Source organism: Anolis sagrei, chromosome 2 (genome assembly GCF_037176765.1).
Source record: "Anolis sagrei isolate rAnoSag1 chromosome 2, rAnoSag1.mat, whole genome shotgun sequence".
In the NCBI taxonomy this organism is placed as follows: Eukaryota; Metazoa; Chordata; class Lepidosauria; order Squamata; family Dactyloidae; genus Anolis; species Anolis sagrei.
The window spans coordinates 186,817,705-186,837,195 of record NC_090022.1 but is presented as its reverse complement, the minus strand read 5'-3'; the positions used below and the strand labels follow the sequence as shown (position 1 = coordinate 186,837,195).

The following is a 19,491-nucleotide window of genomic DNA, read 5'->3' as shown; positions in this document are numbered from 1 at the left end:
TACATAATATATCAAATATGCGGATGGTGGCAGGGTTTTGGTTTGTGTGGGTAAAAGAAATCAAACATGTCTTTTTAGTGTAATGTTTGATCATTTCTATGTAGAATGGGATATTTGAGATGCAGCATCACTGGCATTTTGGATCCACTTTAATTGCTGCTGGACTGTATTGCTGCTGGACTGCTGGACTGTATTTGTGTTAGGGTAGTATGTCCCTTCAACTTGATGAGAATTAACCACTCTTGATGTTGAAAAGCATTTGCCTTTTCCCTTAAAGAGCCGAACTGTTATATTATTATCAATCAGAAGAGCAGTTTCGTACAGGAAACAATGCAGATTAGCTTTTAGTCCCCATGCAGTTTATATTCCGTTACCTACTAGGTGAACTTTTCACACATGAAAAAGCTACATTGATGCTGTATTATCTATTTTTAATCCTGCTTTTCAATCCAGCAGGATCTCCAGTGAGACGTACATAAAATATATTCTACTCTGACCACTAGTTGACTACTTTACTTAGGCGAGCCTGCGTTGTCCGAGTAGGATAATCCTCCAGGGTAGGTCCGTAGGTGACTGTGGAGAACTATTCTTGATCTGCATCGTCTCCCACAGTGAGGGCATTGGTTTCCAGGTGGAAGGTGGTCCCAGTTGGGGTTGGCTTGATGCACCTTCCTCTTGGCATGTTTCTCTCTTTTGCCCTCCATTCGTGCCTCTTCAAATTCTGCAGCACTGCTGGTCACAGCTGACTTCCAGCTGGAGCGCTCACAGGCCAGGGCTTCCCAGTTCTTAGTGTCTATGCCACAGTTTTTAAGGTTGGCTTTGAGCCCATCTTTCAACCTCTTTTCCTGCCCACCAACATTCCGTTTTCCATTCTTGAGTTTGGAATAGAGCAACTGCTTAGGGAGACAGTGGTCAGGCATCCGGACAAAGTGGCCGGTCCAGTGGAATTGATGGCAGAGGACCATCGTTTCAATGCTGGTGGTCTTTGCTTCTTCCAGCATGCTGACATTTGTCTGCCTGTCTTCCCAAGAGATTTGCAGGATTTTCCGGAGGCAGCACCGATGGAATCGTTCCAGGAGTTGCATGTCACGTCTGTAGATAGTCCATGTTTCGCAGGCATATAGCAGGGTTGGGAGGACAATAGCTTTATAACCAAGCACCTTAGTATCCCTACAGATGTCCCAGTCTTCAAACACTCTCTGCTTCATTCAGAAAAATGCTGCACCCGTAGAGCTCAGGCGGTGTTGTTTTTTGGTGTCAATGTTGACTTTGGTGGAGAGGTGGCTGCCAAAATAGTGGAAATGATCGGCATTTTCATACCTCAGTTTAATTGGGGATCTATATCCTTTGTTTGTGTAAATAAATGAATGCCAATCAGCCATGCAGTTCCACTGATGCCAATTGATTTACTCCTCTTAATCCAGTGGTTCCTAACCTTTGGACCTCGAGTTGTTTTGGACTTAAACTCGCAAAAATCCCAGTCATCTTACCAGCTGTTAGGAATTGTGGGAGGACCACTGTCTTAGTCCTAACTACATATCAGGTGCTGAAGGATCATGGGACTTGCAGTCCCACAACATCAAGAGAGCTGCACATTCATTATGCCAGCAACAGGGCCAGATCCCTTCCTGATGTGAAGCTACAGTGACTCCATCCTTCACATTAGTTCCACCTTGCTTCATACCAAAGGTGTTTCAAACTGTATTTAATTATAAATCAATTAATTTTAATTTGATTTAAACTTTTTTTTAAAAAAAGTTTGCCATTTCAAGATTGCTTAAGCCAATCAAACAGAATGCTTTAATGTGAAAGCTGGCTATTTAAGAATGGCTTTGGGCCTTTACATCCCTTGCCAGAACTTCCTGACCCATGTGCCAAAACAGTTGAAACAGATGATTATAGACAGAGAAGTATCAGAGAGATTTGTTTAAGGGGGCTGGGTCGCTGTTGCACTTGGATCATGGGCTGGAGGATACAAAGAGACAGCAGCTACTGTTTTTCAAGATCCCACAAGACTTCCAGCAGGAAATTTCTGCTCTCTAGCATTTCTTGGCAAGCTGTAAATGAAATTCAGGCTTAGTAAACATGGACCATTTCCAAGACAGAGTGAGTGTGAGTGCATATGTGGGGTTTTTTTTCACCTCAGAATGACTTCTATAAATAAAAACAGTCCTGGATGGTGCATAGAAGAAAGAGAGATTGAAAGGTGCTGTGTCAGTGCAAAAGCCACGGAATTAGCCTTGTTCTGCTCCATAATAATCATGCAGCTAGGCCTAAATGTCTCTCTTGTCTTGAAACTTGACCCTTTCTGTAATTATACTAACTTATTGAAAATGTTTTTCCCCAATAGGGACCTATGGGACCACGAGGGCCCCCAGGACCACCAGGATCTCCTGTAAGTACCTTTCTTTTGAATGATCTCTCATTTTGGGCAAATGTGGTAAAGGAGGGAGAAGGTGACCACTGAAGATGTCTACTTTGTGATCTTCTTTCAGGGCCCTCAAGGATTTCAAGGCAGCCCTGGAGAACCCGGAGAATCTGGCGCTAGCGTGAGTATTGAAAAAGCACAATAGACATGTCTAACATAGTATAACAGGCATGCATAATATTTTCTTTTTTTTCTGTTGCCTAATAATCCCACCAATCTCCTCTTAGCTACTATAAACTCCAAAATCAGTGGATGGCTATTTAAACTTGGGGGTTGCATGGTCAGTGGAAGCTAGTGCCTCTGATATCAATAAAGAGCAATGAATTGACTCTGGATTTAAATAGGAACTTTGAAGAAGCCCTTCTTCCCAAATAGGTTCAGCACATTGGAAAGCTCTTTTAATGTTTGCATGCACTGCTGATCAAACTACCAGTTGAAAGCGTTCTCTGACAGATGTGGACTTGAGCATATCTAACACCAAGTAAAATGGTTGAAATTTTGACTTTGTAATGAAAGTATAGTATTTATGTCAAAGGCACCACCATGGAGAGAACATTTGTAGCCTGTTCTTTAGAAATAGAAGACATTAATGGATAGGGAGAAACCCCCTTTCCCTTGACCATAACACTCGACTAGAAGCAGACCGAGGCGGCCCTTGGTAATTTTCAACAGTAAGCAAACAGTATTTTGGTGCCCCCCCCCCCCCGACCAATCACTGATATATATTTTCTGTTCGTCATGGGAATTCTGTGTGCCATATTTGGTTTAATTCCATCATTGGTGGAGTTCAGAATGCTCTTTGATTGTAGGTGAACTATACATCCCAGTAACTACAACTCGCATAAGGTCTATTTTCCCCCAAGAGCGCCTCAAGAGCGCCCCTGGGCAAAATCAACTATACTGCAAATGCTTACTTTGCGTAATGGGTTGAGCTGCCCCTGGAAGCAGATTTACTTAATGAAACTGATGAGCTATAGGTTTTGGGGAAGTAAAAAAAAAGAAAACCCTTTTTCACAATAATGCAAAGTCTTTTCTACATTAATTATATAACATGGGTAGGTGCACATTTTTAGGGGATAATTGGTATCAATATAAGCCTTTCCCACCTTTTGTTTCACCCTTTGTACTGATGGGGGAAAGGGAGGATTGGATTTGAGGCCCAGAGAAAGGTGCAAGTTAAAGAAGTCAGATTTAAGCCTCTCCACTGCTTGTGATGGTCTCAATTCCATCTGTTCCATTACTTGGGGTTTTATTTTTTAAGAAAATGCGTTTATAAACCTAAAAGTGATCATAGATAAATATTTGCAATTTAAGAGTTTTTCTGAACATGGTGCTGCCTGATGAAACATAATATTTGTCTGAAATGACCAGGAGTGACGCTTGTGGGCTTATCTAGAAAAAAAGGAGCCCCCGTTGGTGCAATGGGTTAAACCCTTGTGCCAGCAGGACTGAAGACCAACAGGTCAGAGGTTCAAATCCGAGGAGAGCACAGATGAGCTCCCTCTGTCAGCTCCAGCTCCTCATGCAGAGACATGAGAGAAGCCTCCCACAAGGATGGTAAAACATCAAAACATCCGGTGTCCCCTGGGCAATGTCCTTGCAGGTGGCCAATTCTCTCACTTGCAGTTTCTCAAGTTGCTCCTGATATGAAAAAAGGAAATCTAGAAAAAAGCAAATACTAGTTATAGTCATACTGGACTGCTTTTTTTAAATGGTAAGACCTTTAATGGTGATCTAAAATGTAGATTGCAATGGCTCAACTGTTCATTCAGGTGAGATAGCCATACTATATTACACTAATTCTGCACTGCTTGCAGTGGTTGGAGCCCCCGGTGGCACAGTGGGTTAAACTGCTGAGCTTGTTGACCAAAAAGTCACAGGTTCAAATCCGGGGAGTGGCATGAGCTTCCACTGTCAGCCCCAGCTTCTGCCAACCTAGCAGTTGAAAAACATGCAAATGTGAGTAGATCAATAGGTACTGCTCCAGTGGCAGGTAATGGCGCTCTATGCAGTCATGCCGGCTACATGACCTTGGAGGTGTCTACGGACAATGCCAACTCTTTGGCTTAAAAATGGAGATGAGCACCAACCCCCAGATTAGGATATGACTGGACTTAATGTCAGAGGAAAACCTTTACCTTTACTGCAGTGGTCAATAGTGTGTTTTTGGACCCACTTCAGACTGGTGGATTTAGCCTTTGAAATCCTATTCTTTGACTGGCCTTTAAGATCAGTTAATCTGGCAAAGACAAAGGACATATTTTTGTTGTCCACTATATGGATCCCTGCCACTACAACAGGAGTTATAATTATCCATCTTTGTTATTTTTTTTTATTAAAATGCTTGGATAAAATTTCTGTTCGAATATCTTTTTATTAATGTACTTCATTAATCATGCTGAAATTTACTAATATTTATTATGGTGGCTTTGATACCAATTGTTAAATAATGCCTTTAAAATAATTAAATTTTGCTATGATTTTTTAAAAAAAACATAGTATGCCATTCTTGGTGGATATGGAGCAGATAAAATACAAGCACATAGAAATTATATCAATATCACACCTTCACACACAGAGCTAATCGGTTTGTTAGAATTAACTTCAATTAATATATTAGCAAAAAACAAATATTGCAATGTCTTTGAGTAGTTTGAGCAGAGATTTGGAGATAATGTGTTGTATTCTGTCACTTTCTCTCCTGGAATGATCTTGTGATATTTTACTAGAAATATTCATAGAATTGCCATAAAGGCAGCCTGAAGGCACATACTTACACCCACCCACCCACCACATTGTACTAAGCCTGAATAAATCAGGCAAGTGATATGTCCAAGGGGAAGTAGGTAATGTGGCTGTATCCCAGGGCCTAACTCTCGCTGATGAGCTGTTGCTGTTGTGGTGTGAACAAGATGCTAAGTAAGGGCACTCCCAGATAGGCCCTCTATCCCAGTATCGGATCCCAGGTTTTCTGTTTATCCCAGATTATCTGTCAGTGTGGACTCATATGACCCAGTTTAAAGCAGAAAACCTGGGATCAGATTCTGGGAAATAAGTCGTCTGGAAGGTCCCTTCGAGGTTTTTATTAGTGGTAGTGGTTGTCTCATATCTTAGCAAATCAGTGAATCCACACTGGGTCTTGTTCTGAATTCTTAAAGAGTTCTGAAAGCACCGAGAATGGGATTCAGCACTTTGGATAGCTCATTTTTATGAATACTAAACCTGAATAAAGGAGCCCCCGGTGGCGCAGTGGGTTAAAGCACTGAGCTGCTGAGCTTGTTGATCGAAAGGTCGCAGGTTCGATTCCGGGGAGCGGCGTGAGCTTCCGCTGTCAGCCCTAGCTTCTGCCAACCTAGCAGTTCGAAAACATGCAAATGTGGGAAGGTAAGGGTGCTCCATGCAGTCATGCTGGCCACATGACCTTGGAGGTGTCTACGGACAACGCTGGCTCTTCGGCTTAGAAATGGAGATGAGCACCACACCCCAGAGTCAGACATGACTGGACTACCTTTACCTTTACCTAAACCTGAATAAATCCAGCAAGTGATAAATCCAAGGGACAGTAGATACTATGATTGTATCCCAGGGCTCCATTTATTAAGTCCATTGGAGATTCATCTCAGTGGCTTGGGTGCCTGCCTCAGTGGACCCATTACTGTATATAGTGTCACTCTGTGGTCACAAAAATGTAATTTATATATGAGGTGGTCCCACCTTGAGTGGTCCAAATTCAGGAGGAAATGGAAATCATTCATGACCCATGGCTGTATGGCCATGTACCAGAAGCATTCTCTCCTGACGTTTTGCCCACATCTATGGTAGACATACTCAGAAGTTGTGAGGTCTGTTGGAAACTAGGCAAGTGAGGTTTATATATCTCTGGAATGTCCAGGGTGGGAGTAAGAACTCTTCTCTGTTTGAGGCAAGTGTAAATGTTGCAATTGGACACTTTGATTAGCATTGAATAGCCTTGCAGCTTCAAAGCCTGGCTGCTTCCTTCTTGCTTGGAGAGACAATGTGTGTTAAATCTACCATGGATTCAGTTCCTTCAGAAGCCTTATGCATCTTATTTCCTTCATGGGTTTTAGATATAGAGCTAATCATTGTATGCTTATTTTAGTTGTTGTTGTTCATTCGTTCGGTCGTCTCCAACTCTTTGTGACCTCATGGACCAGCCCACGCCAGAGCTCCCTGTCGGCCGTCACCACCCCCAGCTCCTTCAAGGTCAGTCCAGTCACTTCAAGGATGCCATCCATCCATCTTGCCCTTGGTCGGCCCCTCTTCCTTTTGCCTTCCACTTTCCCCAGCATAATTGTCTTCTCTAGGCTTTCCTGTCTCCTCATGATGTGGCCAAAGTACTTCAGCTTTGTCTCTAGTATCCTTCCCTCCAGTGAGCAGCCGGGCTTTATTTCCTGGAGGATGGACTGGTTGGATCTTCTCGCAGTCCAAGGCACTCTCAGAACTTTCCTCCACCACCACAGCTCAAAAGCATCGATCTTCCTTCGCTCAGCCTTCCCTAAGGTCCAGCTCTCACATCCGTAGGTTACTACAGGGAATACCATGGCTTTGACTAGGCGGATCTTTGTTGCCAGTCTGATGTCTCTACTCTTTACTATTTTATCGAGACTGGACATTGCTCTCCTCCCAAGAAGTAAGCGTCTTCTATTTTAGTGGACTTTGGGATAAAACCCACAAATCCAATCCTTGCTTATAATAGCTTTTAGATCTTTTGGTATTTCCATCCTTAGTCATTGAATATGCTTAATAGTGGTTTTGAATAGATTTTATTAGCATCTGCATTGACAGGTCTGTCTGGAGTTGTATAATGTGTATAACACATGTCTTATATAGTTCCACCTTATTTTTATTATCCTGCAAGCGATAACTAAATTGCTGTATAAAGTTGGTTTCTGGAAAAGAAAACCATAAAAAGTAAATATTCCATTAAAAAGTATCCAAAGTGGCTGTTAAGAATAGTGGTAAAACAGCTGTGTGGTTTAAAAAACAGCAACCTGAAACTGCAGCCTTACATCTTTGGACCTGTCTACTTTGCCATATAATCCAGTTTCTGAATCCAGATTATCTGCTTTCAACGGGATTATATGGCAGCGTAGACTTATATAATCCTGTTCAAAGTAGATAATCTGGATTCAGAAACTGGATTATATGGCAATGTACAACCATCCTAATGTCATTTTTGCAAGTCTCCTTCCAGTTTTGGATGCAGTTAAATTAAAGTACATCTTATATTTATGACATACTACCTTATTCTGTTAGGCTAGCTATACAACTTCATGCCTTTAAAGTCTGTATTATTTCAAAGCAACATTTTGTGCCAATATTCAATGCCTAATGCTCATCATTCTTTCCAGTTCTCACACTGATGTGCTCAAAATGGTGCTGGAGAGGGAAAATCTTGGCTTTGTGCCTTCTTAATTGCATGAACAAAATAATTACTAAAAACCCTACCTGTGAGTGAGTGGAAAACAAAGATGATGTCATTCACTTACTTCAATATTTTGTGCAGCTTTTTCCAGCTTCCTACTGATATCAGGGCTACAATAACTACCCTTTGGAGCTGATGATGAGAGCATGGGGTGAACTGTATTGATTAGACTAAAGGCCTGTCTTGCCCACTATTCTGTATAGTGCATTGCCTATAGGAAGCTCCTTACAACCAGGGCATGAGTAGAAAATCAGTGTCCCTCAGTATGGGCCATGGTGGCACAGTGGGTTAAACCGCTGAACTGCAGAACTTGCTGACCAAAAGGTTGGCCATTCAAATCTGTGGAACAGGGTGAGCTCCTGTCTTTAGTCCCAGCTTCTGCCAACCTAGCAGTTCAAAAAGATGCAAATGTGAGTAGATCAATAGATACTGCTCAGGCGGGAAGGTAACTTCGCTCCATGCAATCATGCCAACCATGTGACCTAGGAGACATCTATGGACAACACCGGCTCTTAGGCTTAGAAATGGAGATGAGCACTACCCCCAGAGTTGGACTCAATTAGACTTAATATCAAGGGGAAACCTTTACCTTTTATCTGGTATTCTGAGATCTACCTTCTCTGACACAGGATGTATTATATAGCCATGTTCACAACAGTGGCCTTGTCCTCCCTGTCTCTGTCCAATCCTCTTTTTAAAAAGCCATCCAAGTTGCTGACCATTGCTTCATCCCCTGGTGGCAAATTCCATAATGAGATGTGTGAAGGAATCCTTGTATCTCTTCTGAATGTCATATTATTCTACTTTTCTGAGTGATCCACTGGTTCTAGGGAGAAAGGAAGATGTATTCCTCCCTTTCTACTTTCTCTACACCTTGCAGGACCTTGTATACTCCTGTAATATTAGCCCTCTATTAGATAGCTATCTGGTGGCATGTTGTGGACATTTTTCCTCATAGCATTAAAAGACAGGTCTTCAACAAAGTCTACAGGTAGCACCACCATGGCCAATGACTTGGGGAATGTACAGCTTCAGAAGAGCATGAGTTTGGCTTATGGATCTCCTGTTCTTTAACAGTAGCACTGTTCTTGAACAATATTTCATGCTGTTGATGTATGTCTTTTTCTTTTCTTCCTAGGGTCCAATGGGTCCTCGTGGGCCAGCTGGACCTCCTGGAAAACCTGGCGATGATGTGAGTATGCTCTCTTATTTTTCTGTTGGCAATGCAGTTTCATGACTCAAGCAGCTCGGGATGCTCAAGCAGCTCGGGATAGAGAAGTTTGCTGCAACTGGTTTTGAGAGTTGAAACACTATGTGCTTTATTTCTCATGCTACATATGTGAGCCAAATCCATTCTTACTAGGGTGGATGTAGATCCTGACATAGACAAAGTCTCACCATCTACTCATGAGAGGAAGGTATATGACATCTTGTAAGGGGTGAGGTCCATCTACTTATGAGAGGAAGGTATATGACATCTTGTAAGGGGTGAGGTCCTTCAGGCTATCAGAAAGAAAAGATAAAATACCAAGTAATATATTTGAAATATCAGTTTCAATTCATTGGAACCCCCAGTGGTGCAGTGGGTTAAACCCCTGTGCTGGCAGGACTGAAGACCGACAGGTTGCAGGTTCGAATCTGGGGAGAGCATGGATGAGCTCCCTCTATCAGCTCCAGCTCCTCATGCAGGGGCATGAGAGATGCCTCCCACAAGGATGGCAGAAACATCAAAACATCCGGGCATCCCTTGGGCAATGTCCTTGCAGACGGCCAATTCTCTCACACCAGAAGCGACTTGCAGTTTCTCAAGTCACTCCTGACACAACAAAAAAAATCAGTGCCTGTTAGTAAGCTACAGGGGACATGGTGGTGCAGCGGGTTAAACCGCTAAGCTGCAGAACCTGCTGACCAGACAGAATCTGCAGGATGGGGTGAGCTCCTGTTGTTAGCCCCAGCTTCTGCCAAATAGTAGTTCGAAAACATGCAAATGTGAGTAGATCAATAGGTACCACTTTGGTGGGAAGGTAAAGGCGCTCCATGCAGTAATGCTGGCCACATGGCCTTAGAGGTGTCTATGGACAATGCCAGCTCTTCGGCTTAGAAATGGAGATGAGCACCATCATCCAGAGTCGGACATGACCAGACTTAATGTCAGGGGAAACCTTTTCCTTTAAGCTACAAGTCCCTTACAGGTTAATTGGAGCAAACCAATTACTGAAATAAAATAATGACAAAAGTTGATGGGTGGGAGAAATATAGTAGAAGTGGGGGGGGGGCACAAAACAAGAAGTGAAATTGGTATCAGTTTGGCTTCACTTTTTCTTGTGTGACAACTGCATGGTAGTCAAATAACTCAACGGAAGTAAAAGGTCCCCCTTTTTCATGGAGTGTGCAATTGGCCTCTAGGGCATTATTGTTGTGAGAAAAAGAGCGGTGTACAATAGCATGGCAAAAGTAACTACCCTAGTTTATGTAGAGAATGGCTATGAGTCAATAGGGAATCATAGAATCATAGAATAATAAGAATTGGAAGAGATAAAGAGGGATAATAATAATAATAATAGTAATAATAATAATAATAATAATAATCTATAATTGCATCCATCACTTTTCAGGGTGAATCAGGCAAACCTGGCAAATCTGGAGAACGTGGACTACCTGGGCCTCAGGTAAGGATGCATTTAGCATATTTTTTAGCCCATAACATTTAAACTAGGTTTAGACCTCATCTACACTGCCATATGCAGTTTGAAACATTGTCTGATTCTACACTGCAGTTTCAATGCAGTTTGAAACTGCATTATTTAGCAATGTAGATGGGGCCAGAATCTCCTGAGAGCTGATGCGAAAAGGTACCTTTGAGGGTGAAGTCTTTTAGGGTTTGTGTTGTCCTGGTGACAGCTTCAGAAGAACTATGGGTTTAATCATCTAATCTAACCTTGTGTTTAATAAAAGTGAAAAGGCAGGTGGATCTTTGGCTTGGGCTACTGAAGAGCCGTGAGAGTTCCCAATGAATGTGAAGCCACCTGAATAGTTTGTTTATTATGTCTGTAAAAAGATCAAGGAGAGTGATATGATTGGCTATTGCTGTTTGTTGTGGGGAAACAAAATCAGAACGATGCACTAGACAAAAAAAGGAAATTTATAGACCTGTGTGGGCAATCTTCTTTGTACCATAGAGGCTCAAATTTGTAAAAATGAAGATTATATTGATGTTGCATTAGTATCAATCTGCCCCTTCTAGCCACAGGGGGCAGAATAATGTTTAAAACATGGATGGATGCAACATCAATATAATTATTCTGCACCTCTAGCCACAGGGGGAGGAGCCCCTGGTAGCGCAATGGGTTAAACCATTTTACTGGCAGGACTGTTGACCAAAAGGTCAGCGGTTCAAATCTGGGGAGCAGGGTGAGCTCCCATCTCTCAGCTCCAGCATCTTATGCAGGAAGGAGCGGGGCCTCCCACCGGATGGTAAAACAATGTCCTTGCAGATGGCCAGTTCTCTCACACCAGAAGCGACTTGCAGTTTCTCAAGTCGCTCCTGACATGAAAAAAAAAAGTTACAGGAGGAAGCAGTGAAACTGATCACTAGAAATACTTCAAAACTTCAAGAGTTATTGCTTTCACGCTGTAAATGATATCTTTGCAGTCATATACAACTTACTGTGGAATAAAACAAAGGTGGAAAATAGTGCCTGAGACTTGCTTCTCTAGAAGTGGCTTTTTAAATTTATATATAACATTGTAGAGTGTCTATAGACACTTTTAAAGGGCAACAGGAGACCTGAGAAGGAGATCAGCTTAAGACATGATACTTGGTAATCAACCCCAGTGTTTATGCTGTCACTGCTTTACATCACAATTCTGTTTCACTTGACACTGAAAACAGGAGTGGGCAAAGCATGTAATCACTACAGTGTGTATTTAGTGGTATCATCAGAGATAGTCAAGGGCTAAAAAGGATGTTAAAGTTTTTCCCCCTTCTCATTCTATATTAAGTCCTTTGATGTAAATAATACTTGGGGAATGAAAAGGGACTTGGTGCTTCAGTTTCTTATTCTAAATTTTAGCTTTTCTTATGTCACCAGCATATTTTTCACTTGACCCAATTTCTTGTTTACTTCCAGGGCGCTCGAGGTTTTCCTGGGACCCCAGGTCTTCCTGGTGTAAAAGGACACAGAGTAAGTTTGCAAATATTATATGTTTATTTTGTTATAGTTGGTTGGTTTGAAATTTATCTGAGCACAAGTGAGCCAAAAGATCTGCCATGACCCTTATGAGTTTTCTCTCATTTTCTAGGGATTCCCTGGATTAGATGGTTCCAAAGGAGAAGCCGGCGCTCCAGGTGCTAAGGTAGGAAACACACCTCTGACATAACATAAATTTAGAAAGGCATTGCATTTTTTCTTTAAATAGAATTCACTTGCAAAGTTAAATTAACAATTTATATGTTTGTGTAATACACACAAACACACATATTCATACATCCCTTTATAGAGAAGTTAGGAGGAAAGTGATGCTTTACATCTCCTTGAAAACTAGCCAACATCGCTATGGATGTAATCATATTAGTTGGCAGATCTCAGCAGCTATCACCCAAAAATTTACTTTCCCAACATTGGTGTAATATGCCAAGGATGGTATAATTTGCAAAGTGAACTACAATTTCCACAATGCATTACCTGTTTTGGAGGAAATCCCAAAAACTGCATGAACAAAGAAAATTATTTTGATAAGACAACTAAAGGAATAAAATTCTTCACTGTTGAACTGGACCTCAAGATAAATTCATTCTTCAAGGGAAGTGGAAGGCACATTACACACCAAAGGTGTCAAAACATACAAAGTATAAACCCAGTATTCCCCCCCTCCAGATGAAAATTGCTCTTGAATATGTGTTCCTGCCACTCAACTACATAATAATAAGTAGGCTTTTGTTTTGTCTTGTAGTAACTGCACAGTAGCTTTTGAAAGCAGAGAATTCCCATATTCTTGATTTTCTGCCATTACCGCTTACTATTGTTATCTCATTTGCAAACAGTTTTGTGGCATCATGCATGAGCATTACACATTGTGATACCTCTAATGACTTCAGCCAGCTTGAGACATCCTCAATGTGCTAAGCAGTCTGAGAGGAGAAGTAAGGAAAATGTATGAGTGTGTGATAAATGGGTTGTTGATGTGCTTCTACACAATGAAGTGTTTTTGTGTACATTTGACTCACAGCTGAATCAGGTTGCTGGGAGACTGGACTCTTTGTGCTGCTCATAAATCTATTGGAGAGTGGAAAGTGTACTTTCTAAATTAGAAAGTGATTGCACAACTCACAAGAAAACGGATAATTAATATTCTGCTAATTTTGTCTGAGAACTGAAGCTGCCTGGGTTATCTACTTAAACTGACAGCTCTATGTTTCCTTTCTGTTCCACAAGTGCAAGCTTTCTATTTATTGGGAACCAATTCTGCTTATTAGTGGACTGCCCTCTAGTGTCCACTGTATGGAAAATAGCCCATAAGTGGACACTCTTTTGGGAATGGCATCGCTGCAGCTCAACAAGGCAGCAAGATAGAAGTTTAATTTCCTCTGCGTTGTTGTAGGTTTTTCGGGCTATATGGCCATGTTCTAGAAGCATTTTCTCCTGATGTTTCACCTGCATCTATGGCAAGCATCCTCAGAGGTTGTGAGGTCCTCACAACTTCTGAGGATGCTTGCCATAGATGCAGGCGAAACGTCAGGAGAAAATGCTTCTAGAACATAGCCATATAACCTGAAAAACCTACAACAACCCAGTGATTCCAGCCATGAAAGCCTTCGACAATACATTAATTTCCTCTGTTTCTCTTATTCTAGGGTGAATCTGGGTCTCCCGGTGAGAATGGTTCTCCTGGCCCCATGGTGAGTGTTGTGCTCCTCAACTTTTGTTTTTAAAAGCAGTAATCACACCACACTACCACTGGGCTTTGTCATTGGGATGCTTTACTAACTTGTGAATATGTTATATCTCAGGGTCCCCGTGGTCTCCCAGGTGAGAGAGGACGTCCTGGCTCTTCTGGTGCTGCTGTAAGTATCAACACTTTTTGCAAATTGCTAGCTCTGTCATGCAGAAATGTGGTTTTAATCCTGGTTGCTAATACAGAATAAGCATTAATCACTCATGCATTCTGTGGAAGATTCCCTCCTCTATTCTCTTCACCATGGCTCAAGTCCTCTGGGATATGATCTCTGGGATTTCCCAGTGATTAAAGTTTCATTAACTCATAGAAAGCACAGACAGACCACATTTTACATGTCATTAGAAGAAGGTTATGGTGGGTGCAAAGTGCAACCCACTTCCCTTTTTATAATATATAAAATAATAATAATAATAATAATAATAATAATAATAATAACAATAACTTTATTTGTGAGACTCATGGCCGCTTATGAATTTAGGTTTGCTGTCTCTCTTACAACATCAAAGTAGCTAATGTTCAGGCAGTAAACAGAAAGGGCAGAAGAAACAGCAGCAAAGTGCAATGAGCAGCCACATTATGCTAACACAATGCTGCTCAAAGTAATAGTCTTCAGACTGGACTTGATGTCTGGACCATTGGCAGCTGGATCTTGGAGCATTGGGGGGGGGGGGGGGCGGGGTTGTAGCTAATAGGTTCAAATCTGGCAGTATCCTTTTGCTGTGAGATTTTCTGCTTATGGCAACAATAAAGTGGAGTTATCTTGTGGTTTTCCTGGCAAGATTTGTTCATATAAGGTTTGTCTTTGCCTTCCTCTGAGGCTGAGAAAGTGTGATTTGTTACTCAATGGGTTTCTATGGCTGAATGGGAATTTGAATTCTAGATTTTGTTGTAATGGACATCTGTCTGAAAGTGGTAGGTGCAGCATACATTCTTGAGCAAATACTAATGTATGTTTGCTTTGTGGAACCTCCTGGAGCTGACAACAAGCAGTAGCAGTAAATCCCAGCATAAGAAGGATTTGGTATTCAGTTATCCCTTGCAGTAGAAAGTCGCTTCTATCCACTCCACAGTCAATAAATAATCAGAGATAGCCTGATACCTGTTAGGCAGTGATGCACAACCTGTACTTTCCACGAGTTTGGCACTCTGGCTCCCAAAAGCCCTGGCAGGCTTGATTAGGAATTCTAGGAGCTGAAGTCCAAAATACCTGGAGGGCCATCAGCTATGCAGCACTGCTGTAAGGCATAGCTTGTGCTGTGGTGATAGTCATTCTGATACAGCTTAAGGAAAGAACAGACAATGTTGCAGGCACTCTCTGGAAATGCAGTGCACCTTTTAGAACAGATCTAGTAAGACACAATGTGTGATGAATCATAAAGTTGTGGTTATCTTGCACAGCAAGGGTGGACAACTTGTGGCTTTTTAGATGTCGATAAACCATAGCTTCATATCAACCTTGATTTGCATGGTGAGGGATACCAGGAGTTGAAGTTCATCAATATGTGGAGGGCTAGCAATTACAGTCACTGTTGCTGTACACTAACATTTTTCAAAGAATGGGTCTAGATTTAGGAACAAACTGGAGTTGCTCTCTTGTAATCCCTAAATCAGAAATAGTACTCTAAACCTTACACTAAAAGAAGGGCTGAAGCAGTTGGGATTTCTCTTGCCCACATTTCCCAATGCTATTGGAAGTGTGCAATGTAGCATGTATCAGAGAAGTAAGATATTAGGACTGTGGAAGGAACAAGCTGGGAGGAACTGGCACTGGCATTAGACTCTAATGGGAAAGAAGGAAGGAAAGTGGGAGTAGAGAAGGAAGGAAGGAATAAGAGGAAAGACGAAGGAAGGAAGGAAGGAAGGAAGGAAGGAAGGAAGGAAGGAAGGAAAGAGGGAGTGAAGGAGGGAGGGAAAGAAGGAGGGAAAGAGGGAAGGTTGGCCACAGCAATGCGTGGCAGGTACAGCTAGTCTATATAAATAAAAATGTAATGTTGGTTTGTGGGATTAACATAACTCAAAAACCACTGGGCTAATTGACACCAAATTTGGACACAATACACCTATCAGACCAACAAGTGACCATCACTCATAAAAACACTGAAAAACACAGCAGAAGAGACTTAAAAAGCAAAAAATTATATACATTACAATGCATGGGCAAAACCACATATATACACATATACACAAATATACACACACATATACATACACACACACACGCACACACACACACACACACAACACATATACACAGACTAGGCCACAGCAATGTGTGGCAGGGGACGGCTAGTATATAATGCTAATATTGTGCTATGGTAGTAATATAATATATTGTATTTACATATTACTTGTAAGCCGCTCTGAGTCCCCTTCGGGATGAGAAGAGCGGCATATAAATGTTGTAAATATATAGACATAATATATATATATATAAAATAAATAAATACATTTCAGTTCAAAACAGATAATGTGGGATTTTATTTAGCTGTGGGCCCTTCCACACAGTCCTGTATCCCAGAATATCAAGGCAAAAAATCCCATCATATCTGCTTTGAACTGGGTTGTCTGAGTCCTCATTCAGATAATATGGGGTTTTCTGCCTTGATATTCTGGGAGATAGGGCTGTGTGGAAGGGCCCAGTGTTGTCAATGCTGGATAGGGTTTCCCTGTACAGCCACATTCCCTTCCTCACTTTAATCCTACATGTATATGTGCATGGTGTTATAATCCCTGTCTCAATGTCTGAGTCAATAAACTGTCGCTGAGCAGATGCCTGAATGTGGGTCTATGAAAAAGAAAACTGCCCAACGGTACCCAATTCAGCCAGTCTCTAAGCCAAAGGCATCACACTCTGGGCCCGTTTCCAGCATTCCTTCCTGCATCTCAAAAGATTAGAGCCCTCACTTGATACTGTAATAAATGTAGTGTGAAATTCCCCCTCGCCTTCTGTTGAGCACATGGCAAAGCCTCTCTGGAGATGGCTGTGAAGCTCAGCAGGAGAATTTTGGTCCAGAGCTTTGTTGTTTATGTTTCCACTAATTCAAAAGGTTGAGGAGATTGAGGGCAAAGTAACCAAGACAACTAAACTTGGTCACCCCAAAGCGTACTAGGTGAGAATCGTCTGGAAGGGATTGACCTTCCTTGCCGTTTCTATGTTTAAGCCAGCTTTAATTAGTGGAGAACAGCAAGAGAACAATATTCCCCAAGATCCGTGTTGTCAGTCTTTGGGATGCTTTCGTATCTCTTCCCTCCCCAAAAATGAAGTTTCTTTAAACCCATCAGTGCATTCTGAATTTATTGCACATAGAGGAAAATAGATTTTCCTTTTATTCTTATGTTTAAAAACTATACCACCTCCAAGTTTAAGAATATGCTACTATTTGGAAGACAGGAGGACAGCCTATCTATATTAATTAAAATGTAATGTTCGTTTGTGGGATTAACATAACTCAAAAACTACTGGGCAAATTGCCGCCAGTTTTGGCCACAAGATACCTACTAATGCAAGGAGTGACCATCACTTAAAAATATTGATTTTGTCATTTGGGAGTTGTAGTTGCTGGGATTTATATTTAACCTATAATCAAAGAGCATTCTGAACTCCACCAATGATGGAACTGAACCAAACGTGGCACACAGAACTCCCATGACCAACTTGGGCATTGATGGGCATTGACCTTGAGTTTGGGAGTTGTAGTTCACCTACATCCAGAGAGCACTGTAGACTCAAACAATGATGGGTATGGACCAAACTTGGCATGAATATTCCATATGCCCAAATATGAACACAGATGGAGTTTGGGGGAAACAGACCTTGACATTTGGGAGTTGTAGTTACTGGGATTTATAGTTCACCTACAATCAAAGAGCATTCTGAACCCCACCACGACAGAATTGGGGCAAATTTCCCACACAGAATCCCCCCCCATGACCAACAGAAAATACTTAAGGCCATCCAGTCCAACTCCCTTTACCAGGGCAAGAAAACGTAATCAAACCCCTCCTGACAAAGAGCCATCCAGCCATAGATATAGATAGATAGATATGATTCACACACACAGATATCGTATCATAGATTTGAAAGGGACCCCGAAAGAAGGACAATGATATGTTGCATGTTCCAGAGTAGGCAAACCAGACACTTTCCACATCAACACTGACAAAAAGCAAGAAATACTATTTACCCACAAACATCAAGAAATTACATATATTAGAAACAAACACTTTCTAATTACTTCATTTTCCAGATCACCAGACTGGGCCACAGCAACGCGTGGCAGGGGACGGCTAGTAGTTTAATAAGAGCCGATGTCATGTAGTAGTCTAAATATTGGATTAAGACTCCGAGGCCCCTTCCACACAGCTGAATGACATCCCACATTATCTGCTTTGAACTGGGTTATATGGAGTGTGGATTCAGATAACCCAGTTCAAAGCAGATATTGTGGATTGTCTGCCTTGATATTCTGGGTTATATGGCTGAATGGAAGTGCCCTGAGCAACCAACCAGGTTTCAAATCTCTGCTCCAGTGGGTGGTCCGGCAAATGTCATACTTTTCAATCTGCCTTAGAGGAATGCAATGGCAATATCTCCCTCAATACATCTTGCCAAGAAAACCCTATCATGAGGTCAATATGAAGCCACAGAACAATTACTATTTGTAAACTCGGCTCATTCATTCCCCTGCACTGCTTGCCACATTTTGTGAATATCTTTTTCACATATTGCCAAGATGGATGTCTCAGCAAATTTGAATACCTGGAAGATTTTTTTTTAACGTTTCTGGCTTCTCAAAGTAAGGAAACTCTTTGTGGTCCAGTGTTAAACTCCAGTTATAGTTTGTGGAAAAGAGAAAGGCTGTGTGCTGTATTTTATATCAAAAAAGAAGTATTTCAAAACTTTCCAAACAAACAGCATAACAATGGAGCAAAATATATACATATAAGGAAAACTTAATGCTGGCATGATTTTTAATCAAATTCCTGTTTTGAATCTGGTGTATTTTGTACAAAGGCATTAATATTTTCCCTAAAAAACAAACTTAGCACTCTCTAAGAAAAGAAACTCATTTCTCTTAGTGGGACTTTGTTCAAAACAAACCCCCAAGTCTTCTAAGCAAAAGAGAAATGAACAGAAGAAGATTAAGGCCCCTTCCACACAGTTGTATAAAATCCACATTGGACCGGGATTTATGGCAGTGTGGATTTAGATAACCCAGTTCAAAGCGGATATTGTAGATTATCTACCTTGATATTCTGGGTTATATGGCTGTGGGGAAGGGCCCTAAGTTGAGAAAAGGGAAGCTGTCTTCTTTTTTTGCATATATCTCTGTTGTAGAAAATAAACATACAATTCTTCTTCTAGGGTCCATCTAAACCAGGGGTCCTCAAACTTTTTAAACAGAGGGCCAGGTCACAGGCCCTAAAACTATTGGAGGGCCGGATTATTTTTTTTTTTTAAAAGAATGAATTCCTATGCACACTGCATGCCTATGCACACTGAGTGAGGGCCGGGTAAATCACCTTAGAGGGCCATATCTGGCCCCCGGGCCGTAGTTTGAGGACCCCTGATCTAGACTATAGAATTAATTCAGTTTGACACCACTTTAACTGCCATGGCTCAGTACTATGGAATCATGGAGGCTGCAGTTTTACAAGG

At 41.5% G+C, this 19,491-nt stretch overlaps 1 protein-coding gene across 2 annotated transcripts in view; it reads left to right on the top strand.

Moving 5' to 3' along the window:
* The window catches only part of COL2A1 (collagen type II alpha 1 chain), a 105,099-nt gene that overhangs the window by 19,557 nt on the left and 66,051 nt on the right, over nt 1-19,491 (top strand). For both annotated transcript variants that reach the window (XM_060762957.2, XM_060762956.2), the window contains 8 exons: nt 2,351-2,395; nt 2,496-2,549; nt 9,013-9,066; nt 10,490-10,543; nt 12,005-12,058; nt 12,177-12,230; nt 13,729-13,773; nt 13,885-13,938. In XM_060762957.2, the coding sequence (XP_060618940.2) occupies nt 2,351-2,395; nt 2,496-2,549; nt 9,013-9,066; nt 10,490-10,543; nt 12,005-12,058; nt 12,177-12,230; nt 13,729-13,773; nt 13,885-13,938 (414 nt within the window). The remainder of the gene's footprint in view (nt 1-2,350; nt 2,396-2,495; nt 2,550-9,012; nt 9,067-10,489; nt 10,544-12,004; nt 12,059-12,176; nt 12,231-13,728; nt 13,774-13,884; nt 13,939-19,491) is intronic.